The sequence below is a fragment of the Labrus mixtus genome, chromosome 24 (assembly GCF_963584025.1).
Source record: "Labrus mixtus chromosome 24, fLabMix1.1, whole genome shotgun sequence".
Classification (NCBI taxonomy): domain Eukaryota; kingdom Metazoa; phylum Chordata; class Actinopteri; order Labriformes; family Labridae; genus Labrus; species Labrus mixtus.
In genome coordinates, this window is record NC_083635.1 from 4,887,369 (window position 1) to 4,910,762 (window position 23,394).

General features: G+C 41.5%; 3 protein-coding genes across 3 annotated transcripts in view; 2 read left to right on the forward strand and 1 right to left on the reverse strand.

Annotated features, from left to right (window-relative positions):
* Positions 1-4,022: 4,022 nt before the first annotated feature.
* LOC132959555 (gap junction gamma-1 protein-like) lies at positions 4,023-12,762 on the forward strand. The gene is made up of 5 exons (XM_061032669.1): positions 4,023-4,366; positions 8,915-9,186; positions 9,271-9,496; positions 9,575-10,255; positions 11,195-12,762. The coding sequence occupies exons 2-5, from the start codon at positions 8,947-8,949 to the stop codon at positions 11,206-11,208; spliced, it is 1,161 nt and encodes a 386-aa protein (XP_060888652.1). The 5' UTR covers positions 4,023-4,366; positions 8,915-8,946; the 3' UTR covers positions 11,209-12,762.
* A 126-nt stretch (positions 12,763-12,888) lies between these two features.
* inha (inhibin subunit alpha) lies at positions 12,889-15,776 on the reverse strand. The gene is made up of 2 exons (XM_061032671.1): positions 15,121-15,776; positions 12,889-14,305 (listed from the first exon to the last, which is right to left on the reverse strand). The coding sequence occupies exons 1-2, from the start codon at positions 15,479-15,481 to the stop codon at positions 13,554-13,556; spliced, it is 1,113 nt and encodes a 370-aa protein (XP_060888654.1). The 5' UTR covers positions 15,482-15,776; the 3' UTR covers positions 12,889-13,553.
* A 3,333-nt stretch (positions 15,777-19,109) lies between these two features.
* Positions 19,110-23,394, forward strand: part of spega (striated muscle enriched protein kinase a) — a 44,583-nt gene continuing 40,298 nt past the window's right edge. Inside the window, exons 1-2 of the mRNA XM_061032205.1 lie at positions 19,110-19,471; positions 20,640-21,175. Of these exons, the coding sequence (XP_060888188.1) occupies positions 20,809-21,175 (367 nt within the window). The 5' untranslated portion in view covers positions 19,110-19,471; positions 20,640-20,808. The remainder of the gene's footprint in view (positions 19,472-20,639; positions 21,176-23,394) is intronic.

Below are 23,394 nucleotides of genomic sequence, written 5' to 3' on the forward strand. Positions count from 1 at the left end.
TGACTTGTGACTGCACTTTTTTTTAATGCTCTTTACATAAATCTAAATCACACAATAAATACAAGCACATTTGGTGGTTGACTCTCTTTGTGGCTTCTTGTTCCTGCAAAAAAAAAATCACCCTTACATCTGATCTGGATCTTTCCAGTTGGGATTCTTCCTACATGAAAGTCTTGAACCCCTCAAATCTCCCCCCAAAAATGAGGGATTTGGGTTTCTGTTGACATATTTCTATGCAGCCTTTTCACGGGAAACGGATCCAAAAGAATCAAAGGACTTACGGGATATGTGCAGAAAAAAATGACAAAGCTTTCATATTAAGAACTTGTGTTGCAGCTGCAGCTCTCAATGCTGGATTTTGGGATTTTATTCAGCACGAGTCAACAATTGATATACTATGTGCTGCAAATCAGCTGAATGCACACCTCGTGCACACCACTTTTTTTTTTTGCAAAAGCGTAAAACAAACTTCTGTCCCAGTTGATCAGTTCTACAGAAAATGTAGCATTTGACATGGTGTTTACTTTTACATCTTTGTTGGGAGGCTTTAGTCGTTTAAAAAAGTGTCATTAAGGGTTTTAGTCTCACTCAGAGTTTTGGATAAGGAGTGTGTAAAACGGATTCAAACTTCAGGTATACTTCTTGCAAAATGCATAACTTGCATCTTGGAAATTCTGAGTTAAATCACAGAAGAATATGACTAAACCCTGAGGGAAATTAGTTAGTCTACAATTTTGAATATTTACATGTTTATGTTCATTAATGTGCACTGTTCATATTTTAAATAAATGAAAAATAGCCTTGAATGTCTCACATATAGTTTCAGATGGTGCATAAAAACAGGTCAAACCTTCCACAGAAAAGTCACATTTCATTCCTAGCTTTAGGACTTGCATCTTAGGAATTCGGAGATTTAGACATGCTAAAATGCTTCTGTCTCTTAAGAGGCCAGGGGTCAAAAAGGGGTCTCAAAGGTGCATGAACAGCTGAAAAGTGAAGGGGAAAAGTCACTTTCTAGCTAATTAAAAAGAAGCAATAAGACAGGTTTAGTGTAAAATGTAGGCCTTAAATAATCCAGCTTGTATCCACATAATGACATCTCATTCAGTGTTTCTATCTTTATGGGAAGCTTGGGGTCAAAAGAGTTCAAAAGGTCATTTAACCCCCTCAGACTTTTGTGATTCCAACAGTTCAAATGAAAGTAAAAGCAGCGGGTACATAAAACTGATTTGTGCATCATTAATCTGCTTTATAGACCTGACACGGCATCTGGGACTATTTTCCTCACACGTTTCTCAGTTTTTATCATCCATCTCCATGTGTAAGTTGTTTGTTTTAGCTTGTATTCTTTCGGCAAACGTCTCAAAAGAAAAAAAAAAAAAATAGGTGATTTCCGACCCGATGATCAAAATACTCTATCAGCGCCTCATCCATCTTGCCTGAAGTAAACTTCTCGTGAGGAAATATTGAATCCTTTTGGTTTTTGGACTGCAATATGGGCAAAATTAATGAGCTCAGAAACTCAGCCTCAAAAAATCCATGAGTCATAACGGTTACGCGGCATGAATTCGTGTCAAAAGGTTTAATGTTGGGGGAGGAAATAAGCAATCAGGACTGATACTAAAACATAACCACAACATGGACACGTCAAAAATAAAAAGGGCTCCAGATCTGCGCTTCGCTCCTGCAGTCAGGCAGCTAATTGAATCCCTGCAGGGGTGGAGGTAGGAATTTAAAGCCCCTAGATACTCACCCCACCCCTTATGCCACTTTAGCTTACATTGCATAATGCAAGTATCATTTTAGGCCTCTTTCCAGCTTGTCACCCCAACACTAGTTCATTGGAATTGAATATGGCTACCAGGTGCAGAAATAAGAAAATACTGACTCCTAACAGAATCTGTGAGTGAAGAATGAGAACTAGAGACTTCCCTGACATGCCAGGGTTTAATTATTTTGGTCTGCAGGGATTTAAAGGTGCAGGTGAATGAGTGCATGCCTCACTTGGATCTGATTTGAGAGGCAAGAAGAAAAAGCAGGGAGGATAGTTAGTGTGAGAGGAGAGCTGGGGTGCAGCCACGGCGCACTTGGCCCGGCACACACATCTGGCCTGACTCGACTTCCCACAGCCTCCTCCAAACATTTTCAGGTCCTCTGCTTCGATCAGGAGCACTACAGCTGTGGCGTGCATGACAGCAAGAAATCTATTGTTTTGCTGAATGCCGGACTCAACTAAAATCTTGGATGGTGGGCCCTGTCTTCAAAAAGGCTGCAGTCACGCAGCGCTCCGTCAGGCCTCCGAGCTGCCAAACTCTGGTTCACAGGAAAACACAGGTCCTCGGCTAGGAAAGGAATGATTAGATTATGGTGTTGTAGCACTCAGTGTACCTTTTTAGCATCAAAACAGAAAGAATGTAAACTGATTCTGGCAACATAAATCGTCTCATGAGGCGATGCTTTGGACAAGAAAGTCTTTAGAGATCTTCCATGACTCTAAAACAGTGGTCGATCCTCAGGACCCACCACCAACTCCTTCATGAAAAATCCCAACCCAAATTTCAAATATTTGTCAACCAATCACGTTTATTTAATGAAAGACGGTGCAGTTTGGTCCTCAGGGTGAAAAACAGCCGGAACAAAGAAACGTCACAAAACAAACAGACATACAACAGCTTCACATTCCAAGCACACCTTCGCGACCCACTTAAAAAAACGACTCCACGACTGACTTTTGGGTCCCGACCCACCAGTTGAGAACCACTGCTTTTAAAGATGGACCTCTTAAGTCTGAGGCAGTGCCATAGTGACGTCATCTGTCCAATCTTGGCCCTCCCTAACAGAATATACCAGAAGGTGAAGGTTGCAAGAGTGAAGATAAAGCTGCTTCTACTGTCATGTTAAGTGTAAACAGTCGGGGCAATAACAACAATGGCTGCCAGTTTTGAAGATAACTTAATAAACCAAATGCAGAAAAATGTTCATGATGTCTGGGCCTTCACTTCCGTTTGACTGCGCGGTTAACAAAAGTGCAACCTTCTTCTGTGGCTTTGCAAACGTAGAGGTTCTTCGTGGTTTGAGTTAGTTGGAGTGCCCCCCTAGTGGAGCACTCCAGTACTGCACAGAATATACAGAAGCAGGTGTAGGAACTACTTGAATCCCAATGCAGTCGTTGAAGGTGTGGCGGAAGAGACATACGTCGCTATTTCTCTATCCCAGTAAACAGGTCGCTACGGCAACTTGAGCAAGGTCGTGAGAAATGTTGTTTTTAAACCTCTGCCTCACTGACATATTTTTGCGACCGTTGGAGTCTCCCCCTGGTGGCCATTAGGAAAATGAAGGTCAAAGTCAGTACCACGTTTGCTTCACTTTTAAAACCAAGAGGCTACGTCCATTTCATATGATTGTTGAGTAAAAGAATCTCAGGCCTATGCAGCAGCGTCCCCCCCCCCCATTAACTCTAGATATATATATCACAACTCCCCCTCCCACACACACACACACACAAAACTGAACATTTTAACATTCATGCAGGATTCATTTATTGCAGGACTGTTAGTTTTTGCAGAACATAATGGCACCTGGACAGATTTGTAAGTATAGGGTAAGACCATCCATATATCCATTGGTTTTACTGCAGGCCTTGACGACTTTACCATCTTTAATTTGTATTTCTAAGGTTTTTTTAAGAGTCAAGCACCATGACTGTGCACTGACATAAGGTATAGGTTTTCATCAGAGAGGTTTTAGAGGCTTCATTGTTCCTCGTGGTATTTTTTATGTCCTGTGAAATTCCAATAAACTCCCCGTGGACACCAGAGGTCTAAAGTAGCATCATCATATTATAAAACATGTAATAGGATTTCCATAGTCCTTTTGTCGTGAGGGCAGAACGGTAGTCGGAGTCGCGGGGCTCAAGTTTCAGGCCTCCTCTTTTTGAAGTTACGTGGAGGAGGTGCAGAAGGAGGAGGAGGAGGAGGAGGGAGGAGAAGGAGTTGCCTATTCAGAAATCAGAAATCCTTTTTTTTCCCCCCCTCTTGTTCGCCGACACATGGGGTCACAAGAGCTGAATGGGTTCACACCATAGACTGTAAATATTGGTGCACAGTGACGGGCTGCCTCGGACGCGGACGCACGCAGACGCCGATGAGAGCGCGCGCGCTAATTAGGAAAACCTGGTTGAGCAATTAAGCGCGAGGAGAGAAGACTCAAAGTTTGTTAAGACAGTTTAGTATCTTTCTACCCGTTCATTAAACCCCGGTGGAGCTTCTTTTTTGTATCATCGGGGAATTGATTTTACGAGAAGTCTAAATTTACTCAAAGTGGGTTCCACGTCAGGAGTTTTGGGATCTGCGCGTCCCGGAAAGCGGTGAGTCGCAACACAATCCTGTCTCTCTTCTGTTCAAAGTTTAGAGAATCTGTAACACTTCGATAAAGTCGCGTATACCTCGACTTTAAATGTCAATAAAAGTACCACAAAAGCTATTTTTAAACTCCTGCCACATCAGAATGGCAGAAAGAAACCCGCACGGCACCCTCCCAAGCTTTACACCGATTTTCCTTTGTTATTTTAATGAGTAAGTCTCCTATTAATAAGTGGTTTAACCTTTTTTTTTTTTCTAATCGTGTCTTATTCTGTTTCAAGTGACTGCTTCATCCTCTAATCCACCGGATTTTTGTTTCCCCACTGAAGCTTGGCAGCACTTTGTTTTCCTCAAGGAATGCCACAATTTCCAAAACAATTCAGTCTGAGTCAGCAAAGCGTGTTCATAGCCTTCAACAGCTCTTTGAAACCGTCCTTTCAACTTCTTTTACTGCTTTATTTGAAACAGAGAAGGAGAAGGCAGCCTGTCTTTGGGTGAAACGTTTGTCCCCTTTTTTTTTTTTGGACGTCCTGGGCAAACTGTACTTTTTGTGCACCAAAGAAGAGCAGTGATTGACATTTGTAGGTGCTGTCTTCAGACTGCATGGGGATTTCATGTGCCCCCTGTCTGCTCCCTGAACCCTAAAATCCAGGCTTTCTGCTCTTGGTTAGGCAGGAATGTTAACTCGGCCTTCGCTTTGTCCAGATCCTCTGCCCAAAAAAAAAACTCTCCAACCCCCTCCATCTCCTCCTGCAGCCCAGTGACTCCTGGAGCAGGAAAGCCATTAAATCAGTTGAGCTGGGTTTATCCCACATGAGCAAATAAGCTACTGTTTGAGAGCTGACTTTGGTTAGCTGTTGCAAAAATGTTTGCGTTTACTCGAGGTAGTTTGTCTAAGATAAACAGATTGTTTGGAGATGAGCTTCTTTTTTGTGTCTGTGTTTGGAGAGGAAGATGGCAGCGAGGGGCATTTAACAGTGTCCCATCAGTGAAGTTGTAAAGTGCATTTTGTGTGTCTACTGTGGGAGGAGACGGGTCTTTAACCTTTCCTTTAGGATCCGCACCTTTGGATCCCTTTTCACAGATCTTTAATAGGATCTTTGGAGCAGGAACACCTGCTGGATGAAGGTTATATCACCAGGTCCATCTGTATGAGTAAATCATGATAGAACACAGAGGCTGTGGTGGTTACATTTAATCCAGTGGACGTTGATGATTAATGGAAACTTGGAAAAATGTTTTTTGTTTATAAGGTTTCATTCTAACAGCAGAAAACAGTGCTAAAAACTAAAGATCACAATACCAGAATTTTAGACCTCAATACTGCTCTATGAAAATCAGACATTATCCATACCTGTTACCACGGCAACAACAATACAACTCCTAGTCATCAAATATTTGGAAATGTCTTGGTTATAATCAGCACACATTGCAGACAAACTTTTAAACGGTGTCTGAATTGCGCAAATACATTGGCAATGTTTTGTGTGGCTCACGGCCGCTTTTGGTTTTGAAATATGTCTGAACGCTTTGCTACCTTTGGGCTATTGATTGTTAAAATAAAGATGTGGATCATTTTAAACAAAGTGGTATCAAAAAGTATGACACTTTGACAACCTTGGGTCCAACTGCTATATCTAATTGAATATCTGAAAGTCTGATAATGGTGAGTCTTGTGTGTTTCTTTGCAGCAGTGTGGCTGATGTTCTCAGAACAGTCTGCAGCTAAGGAAGCACAAAAGAAGTCATTTTTGTGCAGAAAAGAGTGTGTAGTCAGAAAAAAAAAATAATGTATTTTTCTATCAAGCTTGAAAATTCCCCAAACCTGAGGCAATGTTCTGTAACAAATGAGCTTAACCTCTCTTGAATAAGTCTTAACAACTCCAAAATTGACAGGCTCCACTAAAAAAAAACGAAGACAAAAAGATGTAAATGGGTTAAAATGACTGACTTATTTTATGGGCATTTGGCTGACTAACGTGGAGCTTTGTGGAGAAGAAGTCTGGACACACTGGCTCCATGAAGCGACCACTTCTTCTTCAGTCTTGCCCCTTTCTTTGAAAAGTCAAGTAATATTCAGCAAGTGTAAAGTTTCCAGGTGTGTTTGTGTCACTGTGTTGGTGACTGATAAGTTTGTGGAGAGTGTGTTCAAATCCAGATGTCAGCCCTCTGGAGCTTCTTGTTTTGGCACTTCAGTTTTTGATTCTATTTGTATGCAGATTAGACGCCGATCAGCGGTCAGGCCTCTGCTCAAGACATCTCTGTGGATTCATGACGGTAATAGTTTTCAGTTCTGGAAAGATGCTTTATGGCCAGTGTGTGCAGCACTTTTTCAGATCGGGTCATGTCCTCAAATCACAGCTTGAACCGGAGTTTCTGAATATCAGACTTTCAATGGAGGAAACCAAACACTGTGATAACTGGGTCGCATGATGTTTAAAGGGACAGTTCAGCGTGTCTGAAGCAGGAGTGGCTTTAAAAAAGTTTAAAAGAACACCAACATGGGGAAAAACTGCTTTACAGCAAACCTTATGAAACAACCTCCTTGTTGGTTTGTTTGTGTTTCAAAGTGCTTCTTTCCATGTTCATGTGCTCTACACCTCTGCCTTAACACCCACTGTAGACCATATAGGTGGGGTTTGTAATTGCATGTTGGGGTAAAACAGATGCCACATCCCAGCTGTGCTTGTTCCTGTCTCAGAACTACTCTCAGGGTCATGAAGCTGACTGGTTTTTATGCAATTTCCCATTCCCACCCTCAAGAAGAAGCACTTTTATATTAGTTTTCCTGCAGATTAGGGTAGGAAGTCAATGGATCGGCTGACTCTTGTTTTTTTTTTTTTCTGAAGTTAATGAGTTTGAGATTTCATGAAGGGGACTTTTCAGACTGAGTTTTAGATATGAGAAAAATCTCAGACCCATAATTTTCCCCGTCTGGCTCTCGCCAAGAAAGGCCAACTTCCAACGTGTTATCATAGTTTTGGTTAGCTGTCGAGCGTCTGAACTTTCACCATGACGGCTCTGGTTTTGGGGAGAACATTTTTCTGGTCAAGCTCGGGCAAGTCAGCCTTACCGAAGCTTGTGAAGATGCCAGTTTGGAGAGAGGAATGGATGAGTAACCTGGTGAGGGAGGGCCGCTGTATAAGGCGCTGATCTGAGGAGACATACCTAAAGATGCTTGTAATGGTTAAAGCCTTGTACTGTTGAAATGAGTCATTAAATTTCTGGTAATCTTCTGTGTTACACCCTTTTTTTTTTTTTTTTTTTAAAGAAGACATTTAGAAATGAGAGGTCCAATAAGTCCTAGAGTGACTATTGGATTTAAGGTATTAAATCAAAATATTGTGGCATTAATATCGGTTTAAAATGTGTTTTTGTTGTCTTGTTTGATTTAGGAAATATACATGTTTGATATGTAATCAACCTCATATGAGATCAATTTCCAAATGCAATGATTTATTTGTCTGATGTTCAAATTTAGTGTTTGAAGCCTTTCCTACAAAGGGACAGCAGTGTCATGTAAAAGAAGCAGTAGTGAAAACAGGACCCGCTCTGTCTTTGTGTCACGGCCATGTTAGATTATCAAATAGTGGTTTTAAATCATTTAAAGGGAAAGGTGACAGGAAATAAATTCCTAAGCTCCATTCACTGCTTTAGTATCATAATTCCTGCGGTCCAAATCCGCAGCAGGTCTCCTCACAGCTAGCTGCAGCTTGCCGGCCCGACACTTTGAAGTTTGATTAAGCAGCTCAGGCTCTGAATAGCGGGGAGGTGTGAAAATGAACGAGTACCAAACTGTCACTAAGGCTACGAGTCTGAATCGCAGCGTGCTGTGTAGTTTACACTCAAGATACCTGCATGTGTGAGAGCTCTGGGTCTGATTAAAACAAAGAATGTGGTTGTTTATTTCTCTGACCTGCAGCCGAGGTCTACCTAAAACACTTGCATGCAAGATTTGATCTCACATTCTTTTATCATTTGGTGGAAAGATAAACCTGCATGTGCACACTTTTTCTTTCTTCTCTAATGAAGTAAAGGCCGACAACGAGGGGTGAATCGATGGCTGATCAATGCCTTGGTGAATTCCAGATTTACAGTCCATAAGCTTCAGGATTTGATTCATGAGGAAACTGAGAGAAACAGCTGATATTTAAACATTAAATCATAGAAAACAAACATTTAGTAATCATAAAAAAGACTGAAATGATCATAAACGTGTCAAAATAGATGCCGCAAGTTGGATGGTGGACTGATTTATTGATGCATCAATAAAATGCTTCAGTTTTATGAACCCACTTTTCTGTGTGGACAGACAATAACTGCTAGTAGTTGCTTTTGTAGTTCTCAGTTCATTCTTGTTTGTACAGTGGAAAAAAAGTTATTTTTCCTCTTTTTCGTTTCTGTAGAGCTGTAACCTCAAGAAAAACAAAAACGGTAAAACTGTGCAAAAGAGCATATGTTTGCAATACAATGGTGGCTCAGGGAACTATAAAAGGAACAAAACAAAAAAAGCAAAGTAGAATTTAACTGTTTCTTTTAATGTATTTTTTCCAGAGCTGGTTTAGCTCCCCGGTCACCTCGGCACCATGAGCTGGAGCTTCCTCACTCGTCTGCTGGACGAGATCTCCAACCACTCCACCTTTGTGGGAAAGGTCTGGCTGACTGTGCTCATCATCTTCCGCATCGTGCTCACAGCCGTCGGCGGCGAAACCATCTACTACGATGAGCAGAGTAAATTTGTCTGTAACACGCAGCAGCCTGGCTGTGAAAACGTCTGTTACGATGCGTTCGCGCCGCTCTCGCACGTCCGTTTCTGGATCTTTCAGGTGAGGCGCCCATCGTATTTCTATGAAACCGTTCTGACGACGCTATGCCTCAGAATAGTTGAGTCTTAATCGTTTTCATTCCAGGTGATCATGATCACGACCCCCACCATTATGTATCTGGGATTTGCGATGCACAAGATCGCGAGGAATGAAGACGGCGAGTATCGGCCTGTTCGCAAACAGAAGAAGAGGATGCCCATCGTGAGCCGAGGGGCGGTCCGAGACTACGAAGAGGCGGAGGACAATGGAGAGGAAGACCCCATGATCGCTGAAGAAATCGAAACAGAAAAACCAGATAAAGTAGAAAAAAGTAAGATGGCTATTTGAGCAGCTAGATTATTCCTTTTTTGTGCAGATGAAGATTCTAACCAGTGTCTCTGTTCCCAAGGCTCAGAGAAAAAGCATGACGGTCGTCGGAGAATCCTCCGCGACGGCCTGATGAAGGTGTACGTGTGCCAGCTGATGTGGCGCTCGGCTTTTGAGGTAGCCTTCCTCTTCGGCCAGTACGTCCTCTACGGCTTCGAGGTGATCCCCTCCTACGTGTGCACCCGCTCACCCTGCCCGCACACCGTCGACTGCTTCGTGTCGCGCCCGACAGAGAAAACCATCTTCCTTCTGGTGATGTACGTCGTGTCCTTCCTCTGCCTTCTCCTCACCGTCTTTGAGATCATCCACCTCGGCATCGGCGGCGTTAGGGACACCTTCCGCAGGCGGGCAACGCTGACCCCCCGAGGCCCCCATCCAAAGTCATCACGCGCCATGCCAACAGCTCCGCCAGGATACCATGCCACCATGAAGAAGGAGAAGCTCAAAGGAGAGCTGAAGGACTTGCCGATAGGCGACTCCGGGAGGGAGAGCTTCGGGGACGAGGTGCACTCGTCCAAGGAGCTGGATCGGTTGAGGAGGCACCTGAAGCTCGCCCAGCAGCACCTGGACCTGGCCTATCAGGCGGATGAAGGAAGTCCTTCACGGAGCAGCAGCCCCGAGGTGAACACGGCTGCAGAGACGGCAGCCGAGCAGAACCGCCTAAACTTTGCCCAGGAGCAGCAGGGAGAGACCAGTGAGCAAGGTAAAGATGCTTTCAGAATCAGGCCTGAACTGCTCAAATATTTGAGATGTTTTTTATCAGTATGTCTCGATTTCTGACATTGAAACAGCAGTTTTCCACCAAAAGGTTTGGATAAAAGCTCCCAAGATGTTATGCCTTTGTTTGTGCCATTTATCAAACTTTTAAACCTGAATAAACAAACACTGCATATGTTTTGCAAAACACAGCAATTACTCATTAGCTATGTATACCAGAAGAAGCTAAACCATCTTTAGTTGAGACCTCTTAAAAGTAAGGATTTGTACTTTTTGATGATATGTTGTCCTGAATAGGGAAACTAATGTGGTTATTTGACTGTCAAGTGTACTACATACACATTTCAGTGACTAAGAATAACTGTTGGTATCAGACCCAAACCTTGCACTCGATTTTTTTTTTTTTTTTTTGGGGGGGGGGGGGGTAGAAAACATCTGGAAGAAAAGTTTTGCCAACCTATAAAAATACTTTTTCCATAAGTCATGTTTTGCAACTTGCAATGAACCCATTAACATCAAATGAGATTAAGTTTCATTGAATTTATGTAAGAAAATAATTTAAAAATGCCCTGGAGAATTTCACAGAGCTCGAGTTTACAGCTTGAAGTTGAATTTTTTCCAGCAACAAACTGCAAACTGACTAAAATCAACACTTTGAATGCAGTGAATCTCTTCATTTCACACTATGCTTTTAACCAATGAGCACAAAGTTTCTAGGGAAGATTTTGTGGATTGACTTGTAGATCCAGCTCTGCTGAAAACCTCCTAATTACTGATCTACTTTAGATTTCTATCTGTAAAGGAATGGGCTGACCTCAAGAGAAGCAAAACATCATGTCACCCATGGAAGAAGCCTTTTAAAGTTGAGGTTTTTAAGTGAGAGTACGTGCTGAATATCCCTCTTGTTTTGCTCTTCTTCCTCCAGGAATACATGCCTGAGCGTGCTTCCTGCCTCAGACGTCTGCGCCTCCATTCCTACTGGCCTTAAACACATGGGGGAAGCACATATGGGAGTGCAGTCAGACCACTGAGGGAGACCAAGAGCGTATGTTTGCGTGTCTGTGTGTGTGTGTGTGGATGGGAGAAACGTGCCTTTCAGTATTAGGGGTCAGTCTGAAAGCTGACTGAGGTTCATCTCCACGACTGTAAACTTGAAAGCCGGCCACATCTCCAGCTTCTACTTGCTTACCTACGTAAAAAAAAAAAAACCTTGTCTACACCCTTTTTTTTTTTTTTTTTTTTCCCCTGAACGCCCACTCTGTGTTTTTGTGGCCATGCTATAATCCTCCATTTCAGACCTCGCCAGGATTATGGAAAGCTTTAAACTCCTCCGGCCAAGTCTACTTTTGTTGTCTTCATCACAAAAGAGTGGCTCTCTGTTTATAAAATGTCCCCAAATCCTAACTTTGTTGGCTTCAGAGAGGTTTTCAAACAACACAGCCTTGGGTTATGTCGTGTCTGGAGCACGAGCAGTAGAATCTTTTCCAACAAGGGTGGCTAAACCTGTACTAGATGGTTCATCTTTCATGTGCAAGAGAAACAGATCTCATTGTAGGGATTATTGGTGTTTATTAGCTGGAAACCACAGCATTCATTTCAAAAGTATCTGACAGATTTTGTAGCCTGTATATTTGCTCAAATCGGCCAAAATGTTTACCTGGGAAATGCTTGAATTCTTAAACAGGAAATGTTCCAAGAGATTTCCAAGAACCATTTTTATTGGTACAATCATTTATAATTTTTTTTCTTTCAGTTTCTTGACCAAAGCTCTTGATTAGTTTCCTTTTGTCTAGATTAGAAGGAAATGTTGGCATCTTAACGCCACCTGTTTCACATAACTGCTGAAAACTAGGCTCTTGGATGATAGATACTCCTTTTTTTTTTTTCTCCTTCCCTGAATTATGTACAAAACAAATGATTCATAATGTTAGTGCAGAAAGCTTAGAAAATATCACTTTTTCTTTTGTCAAACAGCTGAAAACATCTGTCTCCTGGGCTACCGTCAACAATGACATTCCATCCTCCGTCTTTTGAATTTACATATTTCTCCGCTGAGACATATTTTCCACCCTTGACGTGCACCACTGCCCCTCCGTCGTGCTGAAACATGGGTGCTTTTCATGCATCCGGGGGAAAGAAACACAAACCCAGCTGAGGAGAGGATGACAGTTGGCTGCTGACGCACAACCCGGCACCATGTAAACACACACATTCTCCATTCATCATGAGACTTTTGATCAATAGCTTTCTGTGTTCAGTGTACTTTGGTTTTATGATCTTTGGCTGGAATAATGAAACTGCAGATCGCCAAAGAGCTTTTTGATGCTGTATTTTTGTAATCATCTCAAATTCAACTTTCATACAAGGTACGACGTTCCATTTTTGAATATGGTACTTCTTCAATGCTTTTTTTTTTTCTATTGTCAGTTTTGTAGTTTTTGTAACTGTAGAGATTATTTTGTCTTCAGAGTAAATAAATATATTTGAACAATATGTTTGGGACTTTGGACTCCAATCTTTTTCTGTGGGAAAGTTGCTGCGTGGTTAGTTCTAGCTGTGCTTTTAGTCCGACAGTCTTGTTTGAGAATTGAGTCAGCTAGTTAATTGTGCAAATGTTCAACTTTAATACTCGTTTAAACTGAAATGCACGCAAGAAGAAATGGCCATCTTTGTTTAATCATCTCAAGCAGATTAGCGTTGTGTGTGTGTGTGTGGATGTACAAAAACAAAACAAATCCACGTTTAAATCAGTGATTTAATGTACATTACAGAACATCTGTTAACAGCAGGTTTCAGACTATTTTAAGTACTAGGGAGGGAAATGTTGTAAAAGTTAGGTCAACACTGACCTCTACAGGTTAAATGAAAAAACACAAAACATCAAAATCAACCTTCCAGGATTTGATTTAGTAAAACAATGACAGAACATCTCTGATTAGTTGGACAGAAGGCATTTATAAGCCGAGTGAGTGGAGTCTTAAAGGGCCAGTCACCTTTAAATTACAAAACGTTTTTGTTCTATGTGCTTGGATTTAAAATAATCCACTTTGGAATTAAAAATCCAATGAAACACATGTAGCATCAAAGAAATGTGCATGTCTTGTATACTCAACCATACCCTTAGGCATTTGAAAAGTAAAGGGACTTTTATTGTGAAGTGTTTGTAATTGGAGGCTGAAAGTACTTAACCAGGAAAAAGGAAACATACTTGACAAACTTCATGTAAATAAAAACAAATATGATTTAGTTTTTTTTGGTGAACTGGCCCTTTAATGCTTCAATCTTCAGATACAAGTGCACTCCTCAGGTATGATATTGGGCAGGGTCTCGTACTTGAATGAGTACCCTCCATCAGATGTCGTAGTGATCCTCAGGGACCTCATCGTCCCGGGCACTGGAGCGCAGCACTGCGGGATCCCCAGCACGGAGGTGGTCCGATCCAAGGCCGAGCAGTTCCCGTGGCAGTAGTAGAATGTCAGCACCTTCGGGTGGATGATCCAGTTGTCCCAGCCGAGCTCCTCGAAGCTGATTTGGATCTCTGCTCGGTGGCAGTCTCTGTGCTGGGGTCTCTCCTGGGAGGGCCTCTGGAGGAGGTCAATGGCAGAGAGAGACCAGGGGATGGCGACAGGGGCCTCGCGCGGGGATCGAACAGAACCACGAGACTGAGCCCGAAGGTGGAGAAAGGGCATCTTGTCTGATTCGTTGGCGTGGCACTCACAGGCCAGACAACGCACTTGAAGCAGAAAAGGACCCTCAGCCATAAAAACAAGCAGCTTTTGGTCGAGGTCAAAGGTGGTCCATCCGTCCGAGCTCCTCGTTGCTGGTGATTCTGCGGCCTGCAGGAGCTGCTGCCCTGAAGTGAGGATAAAGAGCTGGACCGAGGAGTTTGCCGACACTCCTCCCCCCCCTGCGTAGAACCAGAGGTGGGCAGATGTGAGCATTGTCTCGTGGTTGGTCACTGACGGCTGGAAGTAATACGTAAAGTGGGTGTTGGTGGTTTCTGCAGGAGCTGACTCAGACTGGGCACAGGACGAATCTGCAGAAGTGAGATTAGAGAGCAATCAGGGACATAATTGGGGCTGCTTTTCCATCATAATACCTTTAACCCACATTACGTGTAATGTTTTTGCTGACCTCTAGTGGTTCCCAGTTGTCAAAGACTGAGCTAAAGTTACCAACTACAGCGGTTGTAATCACAAAAATAATCCACATCTTGGGTCTGTAATGAAATGCCTCTCAAAGTATGTCCATGTACTTTAAGGTCAATTACTTCCACACCTTTTTTTTGTTAAAGTCGGCCTCCTTTTCCATTTTTGTTCTATTGTGTACTTATAGAAATCGCAACTACCTAGCTTTAGTTGTTCTGCATGTGCAGCACGCATGCACTGCTATACAAAAAAAAAGTGATTTTAACATTTAGATAATGACTGTATGTGGTGCACAATAGCCTCAAAGGTAAATGTAAGGAAGACGAAACATGCAGCAGTGCTTCAGCGTCATACCGTCTAGTCTTATGCTGAAGAGTCTAGCATAAAAATGATTTAATATTTTCTAATATTTGCACCTAACATTCTCTGTTACACATCACTTGCATGGCACTCATAGGTTGGAGTTTTGGTCAGAAAATGTTTCACCTACAGCGCTTCAACTATTTCAATGCGAATTATTTTGACTCATAAGTTGGGGGTTAAATGTCATTTACATGTGACATACAATTTGCACAAAGTGTGTGATTTATTTGCACACGATCAGGCAAGTTTTGTTGTGCAGTTGCATGAAAAAGTTGCATGAATAAGTGTGCTACACTGGAATCTATAGTAGCTTTTATCTGCTCGTATCTGGGTTTCTTACCAGAGCTGGGGAAGACAATAATTTGTGTTGTTTCCTGGTTTGAACCAGCTGGCTGCTTGACCCATGCTGTCCTGCTTGTCCTCGGGGACCTCAGCGGCGCTGGCCCTGCATCTGGCTCTACTGTATCCCCATCTGCACGTTGCATTGTTGTTTGAGGAGGCTCCTCTAAATCAAGGCCCTGCAGAACCCGATCTCTGAACCAGGACAAAACCGCTTCCCGGGGCACCTCCTCCCCCCTGCAGGCATGAGTCAGAAAGTGGATCCACAACGGGGCCAGGATGAAGACCTTGCAGGACACCATGACTGTACTGTAGCTCCAGAAAACTGATTCTGTTATGTGACTTTTCCTATTCTCACACATATCTGTTTGGCTCTGCAGCTATCTGACTTTGACTGTAGTCTGCAAGGCAAGTATTTTGTTGCGGATACACAAAGGGAAGATAGCAAAGGATGGCCTTGACGGTTGGGATGTTGTGTTTTGCGTTTCTGTGGCTAAACTTCACTGAAGGAACTTTTCAACTTGTTTTGTTCTCTAACACTAAACTTAAACTTAACACTGCGTTGCTCTTTACAAAATCTAGACCAAAAAAGTGCAATAAAATCACATTTATTCTGTTTTTATTAACACATAAAATATGTGGATAATAATTGCCATATCTAACACACAAAAGCCTATTGTACCTCTCTCTACCTTTTTATCTGACTGTCCTTGAGTCCTTGAATGCATCCTAGAGAAATATGTTTTCACAATGTTTATCTTTCATATTGTTTTGTACCAGCCAATAATCCTTTTGACTGCTGTTATAAATAAGATGTTATATTCAAACAACTCAGTCCTGAATGAAAGTCCACTCACTGACTATTTCCAAAGCATTCAACTTTCAAAACTGTCTAACTACTAATAAAAATATGTATTATGTAACAATGCTGCAATAAGGAACATTGCACAAATAACTAATAATAATGTGCTGTGTTTACATCATTAACTAAACTGTTGTTGTTTTTTTACCAGTACATTCAAGGTTTTTACTGTATGGCCACACGGTGCATTGCAGGATGGTGGCACATTAAACTTCTCATTATTCTATTTAGAATATAATTATCACATTTTACTGAAACTGCTTATCTATAAAGCACTCTTTATTTTTAAAGATGCTATTATTACTCTTCTAGTTTTTTAAAGTATGATTGTCAATGCAATACTGAATCAGTGTTTAAATACTTTGTTTCTTTAATCCAGCACTTGTCATGTGAATGTATTTACTATGTTCACCTTAGTTTCATTGATTTACCTGCATTTTGTGTTTTTGTAAAGTAGTTTCTCCTCAGAGTCAGGGGTGGATCTAGAAGGGTGGCATAGGGCAGTAAATGATTCAAATATAATCAAGGTGTGTAGCATATATATATATATATATATATATATGTATGTGTGTGTGTGTGTGTGTGTGTGTGTGTGTGTGTGTGTGTGTGTGTGTGTGTGTGTGTGTGTGATGAGTGACTATACAGTCAGGTAAACCTTGTGCATGTGAAAAAAAAAAGTCTAAAAACACACATTTTTTTTTATCAATAAACATTTGATTATTTACTTCATCTTGTTTATGTGTCCTCTTATTTATAACTTTTACTTTTCGTCGATAGAAACTTTCTGCGACACTTCCTGTTGAAGCTTCCGCTAATCACGCCCAGGTGTGTTCAGGTGTTCTCAGGTGTGTACAGGTGTTCTCAGGTGTGTACAGGTGTTCTCAGGTGTGTTGATCATTGTTTGTACACCTTCGGGCAGCCTGGCTGTCGATCAAAGCAGTGGAAGAAGAATGAGCCGGGGAAGGAAAGATGAAGTGTAGATACTCAGTGAGTCATTCAAAGCAAATTATGCGCGTATTTTAGTCTCATTATTCACATAATGCTTACTGCTCATTAAAATCGGACATGTCGTTTTAGTTAAGAATTTAGACAAAGTTAAGAGAAAGTTGTTGTTTGAACTCAACATTCAGGGTTTTCTTCTTGTTTCTTTGTACAGGTGTGTGCAGGTGTTTCCTCGCTCTGTGCTGTAGCTCCGAGGTAAAATGATTTTCTAAACATTACTGTTCACAGAGCTCAGAGATTAAATGTTCATCTTGATAAAGTAATATGAATAAACTTCATTTATTTAATTTAAAAAGTAAAAGCTCTTCATCCAGCTTTCTGTGTTTAATTTACTCAAAGAAACAGCAGTCTGATTAATTTATTATTTAAGTGCAGTAACCAACAACTAACCACCAGAGGGCGCCCTCTCTATATAAAGTGATTTATAAACGATATAATGCATTTATTTTAAACTTTACAACTAACCACCAGAGGGCGCCCTCTCTATATAAAGTGATTTAATAATGATATAATGTACTTATTTTCAACCTATAACTTTAATTAGAATTTTTGTTCTTGTGACAGTTAATTAAAGTCAATAAAGTGATTGGATATTTAAGATTACATCATTGTAAGGTAAATTATTTATATTAAAACTGCATTTTTACTTTAGACCTTTTCATATTAGGTTTTACAAACATGTCATTTATTATTACAGTGTCGACAGCGACTGCAACGGGACCAAAAGCAGGTAGAAATCACTTCCATTACTTCTTGTTTATTTTTTGAGATATAAAGATAAAAAAAAAAAATAAAAAAAAATATTTGTTGAAGTACAAAAACCTTTATTCATCTGAAAAACTTTCACAAGGGCTCTGGTTGCTAGGTAACATGTAGAAATTATTTGTGGTAATATTTTGGCGTTTGTGACAGTTTCATTTGATCGAACTCATTTATAGGCTTTATATAGCCTAAACAGAGCCTTTCTTAGCATTTGGGTTATTAAACTGTTAGCCCCCTCTTAGCTTTGCTTTATTTACAACAAAAAAAAACAGAGCTGAATTATGTAGGCTACGTTGTGTTGTTTTTAACGTGAATGTGACAATTCCGTTATTGTCCACAAGAGGGCGATAAAATACCACAGCAGAGTGTGAATCTTTCACAGTTGTATGTTTTTGGACACTGCAAAATGAACCGGTTATAAGTGATAAAGTGTGTCAAATAATAAACAGGTCATGTGGGGAGAATCATTTCATATAAATAGAAAGTATACAAACATGTAGGCTATAATATTTTTCAGGAGAAAATAAGCAAAAAGGCTATGAGGGGATGCCATTGAACTTTCTTTTATAAGATCTTAAAACTGTTTTGCAACCAACAGTTTAAAAAGGGAAGAAAAAGAGATGATGTTATGTCATCGATATATATTTTGGGCTTCTTTTCAGGTCAGGATTTTTGGAGGACAAATCGCAATTTAAAAGAGATGTATTCAAGTTTTTCAAAGTCTTGCTGCGAATGAGACCCGTGATACTTCAGATTTCTCATTATCTTGCCTTGCTTTTGAAAGTGAATATCATGGGGAAAAAAAAAAAACCCGAACAAAGATTCAACTTAATATATGCCAACATGTTGACAGGAAATGAAAGACAAGACATATAAAAGTGTACAAAGCAAACGAGAATGCACAAGATTGTTTTTTTAATTTACTCTTCATAAAAATGTTTTGGAAGAACTTCTTAAATGCTTCTGTTTGCTGAACGTCTTCAACAAATTGTTGTGTCTGTTGCAGTCATTACACAGACTTGAATTGCATTGTATTGCTGTATCACTGCTGTACAGTTGCATGAATCACTGAGCCCCAACTTTATTCTTAGACTTTCTTTTTATAGCAGCTCCGACTGTCACGCGCACGCTGTCTCTGCTTGTCTCACACACATTTGGGTTGATAACACTATCTAAAGGGCTTGGAGTGTGGGAGCTTGTGTGTGCCTGTGTGTGTATGAGTGTGTGCGTGCAGGTCATACATGGCAGCCAAAGAAATGTGACCTATCAGTGGTGGTGCAGCTGTCGTGTCCAACCTGAGGGAGTTGGGGGTGAAGCAGTGAGATGGGAGAGAGAAGGAGACAGATAACATGAGCTGGTTTAAGCCCTAACAAGCTCAAAGAGGTAAAAACGTGTGTTTCTTTAAATGCGCACAAATGTAGTTACCTAAAAGAGACAGAAGTTAGAAGGCCAGATTGGTTTGACATTTGGATAAAGGATCTCTCGTTCTCTCTCTCTCACCATTCTTCAGCAGGGTTCAATGTGTTGAAAAGGGACCATGGCCGTGGCTGCTAATGCTACATGATCTCGTCTGGACTTACACCTCCAGGCCGTGCTCGCTAAAGGACACAGAGAGACACAAATGATTTGAGATGACACATTTTGCTCGATGGATCCTGTTACCTTCACCAGGACTTTGCAGGGATGTCCAAAGGGATTCTTTTTCGGCTGTGGTGGCAAAAGTGAGGTAAGCTGGATTTCTCTCTATTATCGAGCAAAGTCTATTTTTGGAAAAACTCTTTAGATCAGCATATTAGTGGAATATTTAATTAGCAGATGACGCATAACTAAATGCTGGTGTATTCTTTGATCCATTTTGAATTTTAATTCATTTGCAGGGAGTCCAAAAATGATGTGCTCACACCAGTTAGACAGCGACAAACCAGCAGTGTCTGTTTTTCACCGTAATGAAGAACTCCTGGCATGAGATTGCAAAAACCGGTGTGAGTGAATTGTCTGAAGAGATTGGAGCCTGATCCCGGCCTCCAGTGTCAACTCCTTGTGTAGGGACATACTACTAACCTTTTTATTCAGACTTGTGTAACATTACAGTATTGAAGCTTTTTAATGTGAAACCCTACAGCACAGCAGTGTAGATGGCTGAGGTGTCAGAATGCTTCTTTGTCACTTTTCTGGCCACCATATTAGACGGCTTCCTCCTTTCTGATTGTCGTGATTTCTGTTTATTTCTCACATCCAGATTACAGACGAGGCCCCTTATTGAACATTACGTTTTGAGACATCTCTCAAAAAGAGTACATTTTAGTAGTGTCCTTAAGTTTTAGGATACTTAACAGAGAGAGAAAATAAGAGAGCACTTTGCTTTTTTTTGGCCCTTATGAGTCAAACTGGACCCTTCAAAACCAGACTTCTACACTTCCCACAATGCAATTTGAGAGCTTCCTTAGTTTGCGTGCAGCATCCTATTTCTTTATTCAAAACCTGCGTTGTTAAAAATCCGCCCATCAAACTTACATTGTCCAAGTGACAAGTCATTTTCTCAGAGATGATGAAGCTCCTTATATTCGACAGAAAACTTTATGCAGCTTTTTTTTTACCGGCCAGTTTGTGAAGTTTAAAATGACATATCTTGATGTTGAAGTTTTTGTACTTAAAATCATAAAGCAATGCTCCTAGTGTTGAGGAAAGGAATGTATTTTTCCTATAAATACACGTCATGTTTACCTGTCGTGAATATTCAATATGGGTAGTTTTACACCATTTGAACAAACACAGAAACCAATCGTGTCTTTTTTTTCTGATGAGCACATTCCCTTGCAAAAAGTTAAGCTATACAATTTCCCAGATATAACTATGATGTTATCCTGATTGATGCACTCTTTTCGTTACAGTAGCCATAGCAACAGCCGAGGTCACGCATCCTCTGCCCTCCCTGAGAGCCCGGAGATAGCTGAACCGATGGAGTCTTTCAGAGGAGGCCTTCAATAACCGCAGCTCATCTTCATACCAAAACCAGTTAGCGGAAGGGACAGTCCTCGAAAGAAGCCCGAAAAAGAAATCAACATGTCAGACGGCCCTGGATCCAGTCCCCACTCTACCTCCAAGAGGCCCAGAGTCACTCAGGACCTGGACGCCGGGGTTGCAACGCGAGACCCAGCGCCGCCAGTTTTCACCCGTAAGCTCCGAAAAGCAGCCGTGGGGACGGGATGTGACATCAGACTGAGGGTGTCTGTGTCGGGACTTCCAAAACCTTCGCTGACGTGGTTCCGCAACGATGAGCTCCTTCCTCCGTCTGAAAACCAGGACTCTGGTGGGCTGTGGATACGGGACTGCCGCACGAGCGACGCTGGCTTGTATGCCTGCGTGGCGACCAATGAGCTGGGAGAGGCGAGCTGCAGTGCTGTGTTGGCCATTATGGACCTCGGTGAAGGTAATCACACACACCGTGCGCCTTCTTTAACACTAAGGTCTGAGTCATTAGATTGAATATTAAGCTTCTTTTTTTTTCTTAAAGACAGGTTAATGCTCAGTATTAGTTTTTACAGGACCTAAGAGGGTCCTGAAATAAAAACAACAGCTTCATTATGACGAACAGCAGAAGACCTGTATATGTTTTGCGAAAGGAGACGCTTCAGATCTGTTGAGCTAATTGCCAGTCTCAACACTTTGTCTTCTCTAGTTAATATGGATCCTTCAGAACATTATCCCAGTTCAGGGAGAGGGCACCCAGACTAAACAATGCAAATCCAACCCTGCGTTTTTGATCATCAGACAGCCTTCCACGTCTGCAGAGCGCCCCCTTCAATTAGCTCCTGAATGCAAATAGAGTCTAAGCGTTGTAGCACCTGCCGTTGCACAGCTAAACTTTTGTGTTCTTTGTTGCGAGCGAAGTTAGGCCAACTGGTTAAAACAATCTCACACCAAGAATATTTATCTTTTAATTGAATACATACAACTGAAATGAGCCTGGTAAAAGTGACCCACAAGACTAAACAAATCATTAGAGGGTCTACAACTGTGGTTGTTATGGATATCACTCAGCACCAGCTGCTGCTGTATATTGTAACTTCATGCAAACAGCAGGATGACACAATAATAAGGTTGTCCACATTATTTATAAAAGCTGAAAAACTGCAAATAGATGTCAGCTGTGAGGTTTTGGCTCTGGTACAAGCACAAGCTTTGAATACTTGCTATTTTGGAATTGCAGCTCTGCAACATTGAAATTCCTTGTGGTACTGTTTCTCTCCGGGTGGTTGTACTGCCGACATGAATTCACACAGCAAAGCATGCAGGACTTCAATCCTTCTTTTGAAAGGCTTCAGTCAGAGCAGTCCTATCGGTCCTTTCTTCAAAATGACCGTCATGTCTCTCTTCTCTGTGTAAAGTAGAAATGCAGCTCTTAGTGCAGCTAAGGTAAGCCTCTCTCTCTCTGCATCTCTGCAGAGCTGCTTGGACCTCCATTGCTCGCATGTCTGGGTATGCTTTCGTGTCTCGCTCAGAGAGACTTGAGTCTGATGGGTCTAAATGGATCGTCCTTCATATCTCAGGTTTTCTTGTCGCCTGCACGTTGCAGAGATGAGGGGGGGAAAAAAACAGTTGTCAGGAAGCGTCTGTGTCTTTTTCAGCTCAACGCTTCTCTCTGTAACAAACTGTAAGATAATGTGGAACCTGTTGCGTTACCACGGCAACAAAGTTACAAGTCCTAGGCACCCAATATTGGAACATTTCTTGTTTTGAATCACCAAAGAATAGCAGGCAAACTCTTGCACACTTCCTAAATTGCAGAAACAGATAGGCAATGTTTCGGTACAGCAATTTAAACATTGCGCTCTCTCTCTCTCTCTCTCTTTCTCTCTCTCTCACTCTGTGTTAGTCTTTAGTCGAATGTTTCCCAACCTCAGATTGTATTGAGTGGTCATTTTCTGCATTGAACCTAATAGCAGAATTCATTTGAGCCTATTTCATGAGCTGAATAAAACCACCGCCCTTCACTTTATTTTCCAGGATATTAAGCATCACAACTGGAGTTCTAAATACGTCCGTCCAGATTGCATCACCCGTTTGATTGACAGAGTCCCACTAGTAGAATTTAGAAAACAATCTCCAGTGAGATCACTGCCGGTTAGATCTGATAGTTGCCTGGCTCTGTGGAGAAAGTCGACGGTCGAGCTCACATGTCACCAGCTCTCACACTATGAGCTGGCAGCCACGGTCCAGCTGGCGTATCACTCAGCACCCCTCTGTCTCACTCGCCTGGATTGGATCTCCAAACTTCAACCCAATCTCCTCTTTCTGAACTCTGTTCCCCCAATAACACTTTCAGCCAACTTTCTTTCCTTTCATCCGGCTCTTGTTTTGGGTTTATCTGCTTTTTTCAGTTTGATCCAAGTTGTGATTCTAGATGTGCCTCCCCTCCCGACAATATTACGCATAGTTACTTATAATAAATAAAGGAATTGGATCAGTGCGTTGATCAGCATACTAGCCAATAGTCGCATGTATTGTTACCAAAACAAACTCTACATGTTTGCCTTTGTCTTTTGTTTGTCCTTTCTGTCAAGTCTCGAGCTGCAGACTGGATATTTGGACTTGTGTCAGTCCAATTGTCAGACTCAGTTGAGCCACACAAATGAAGAGCTGAGAGTT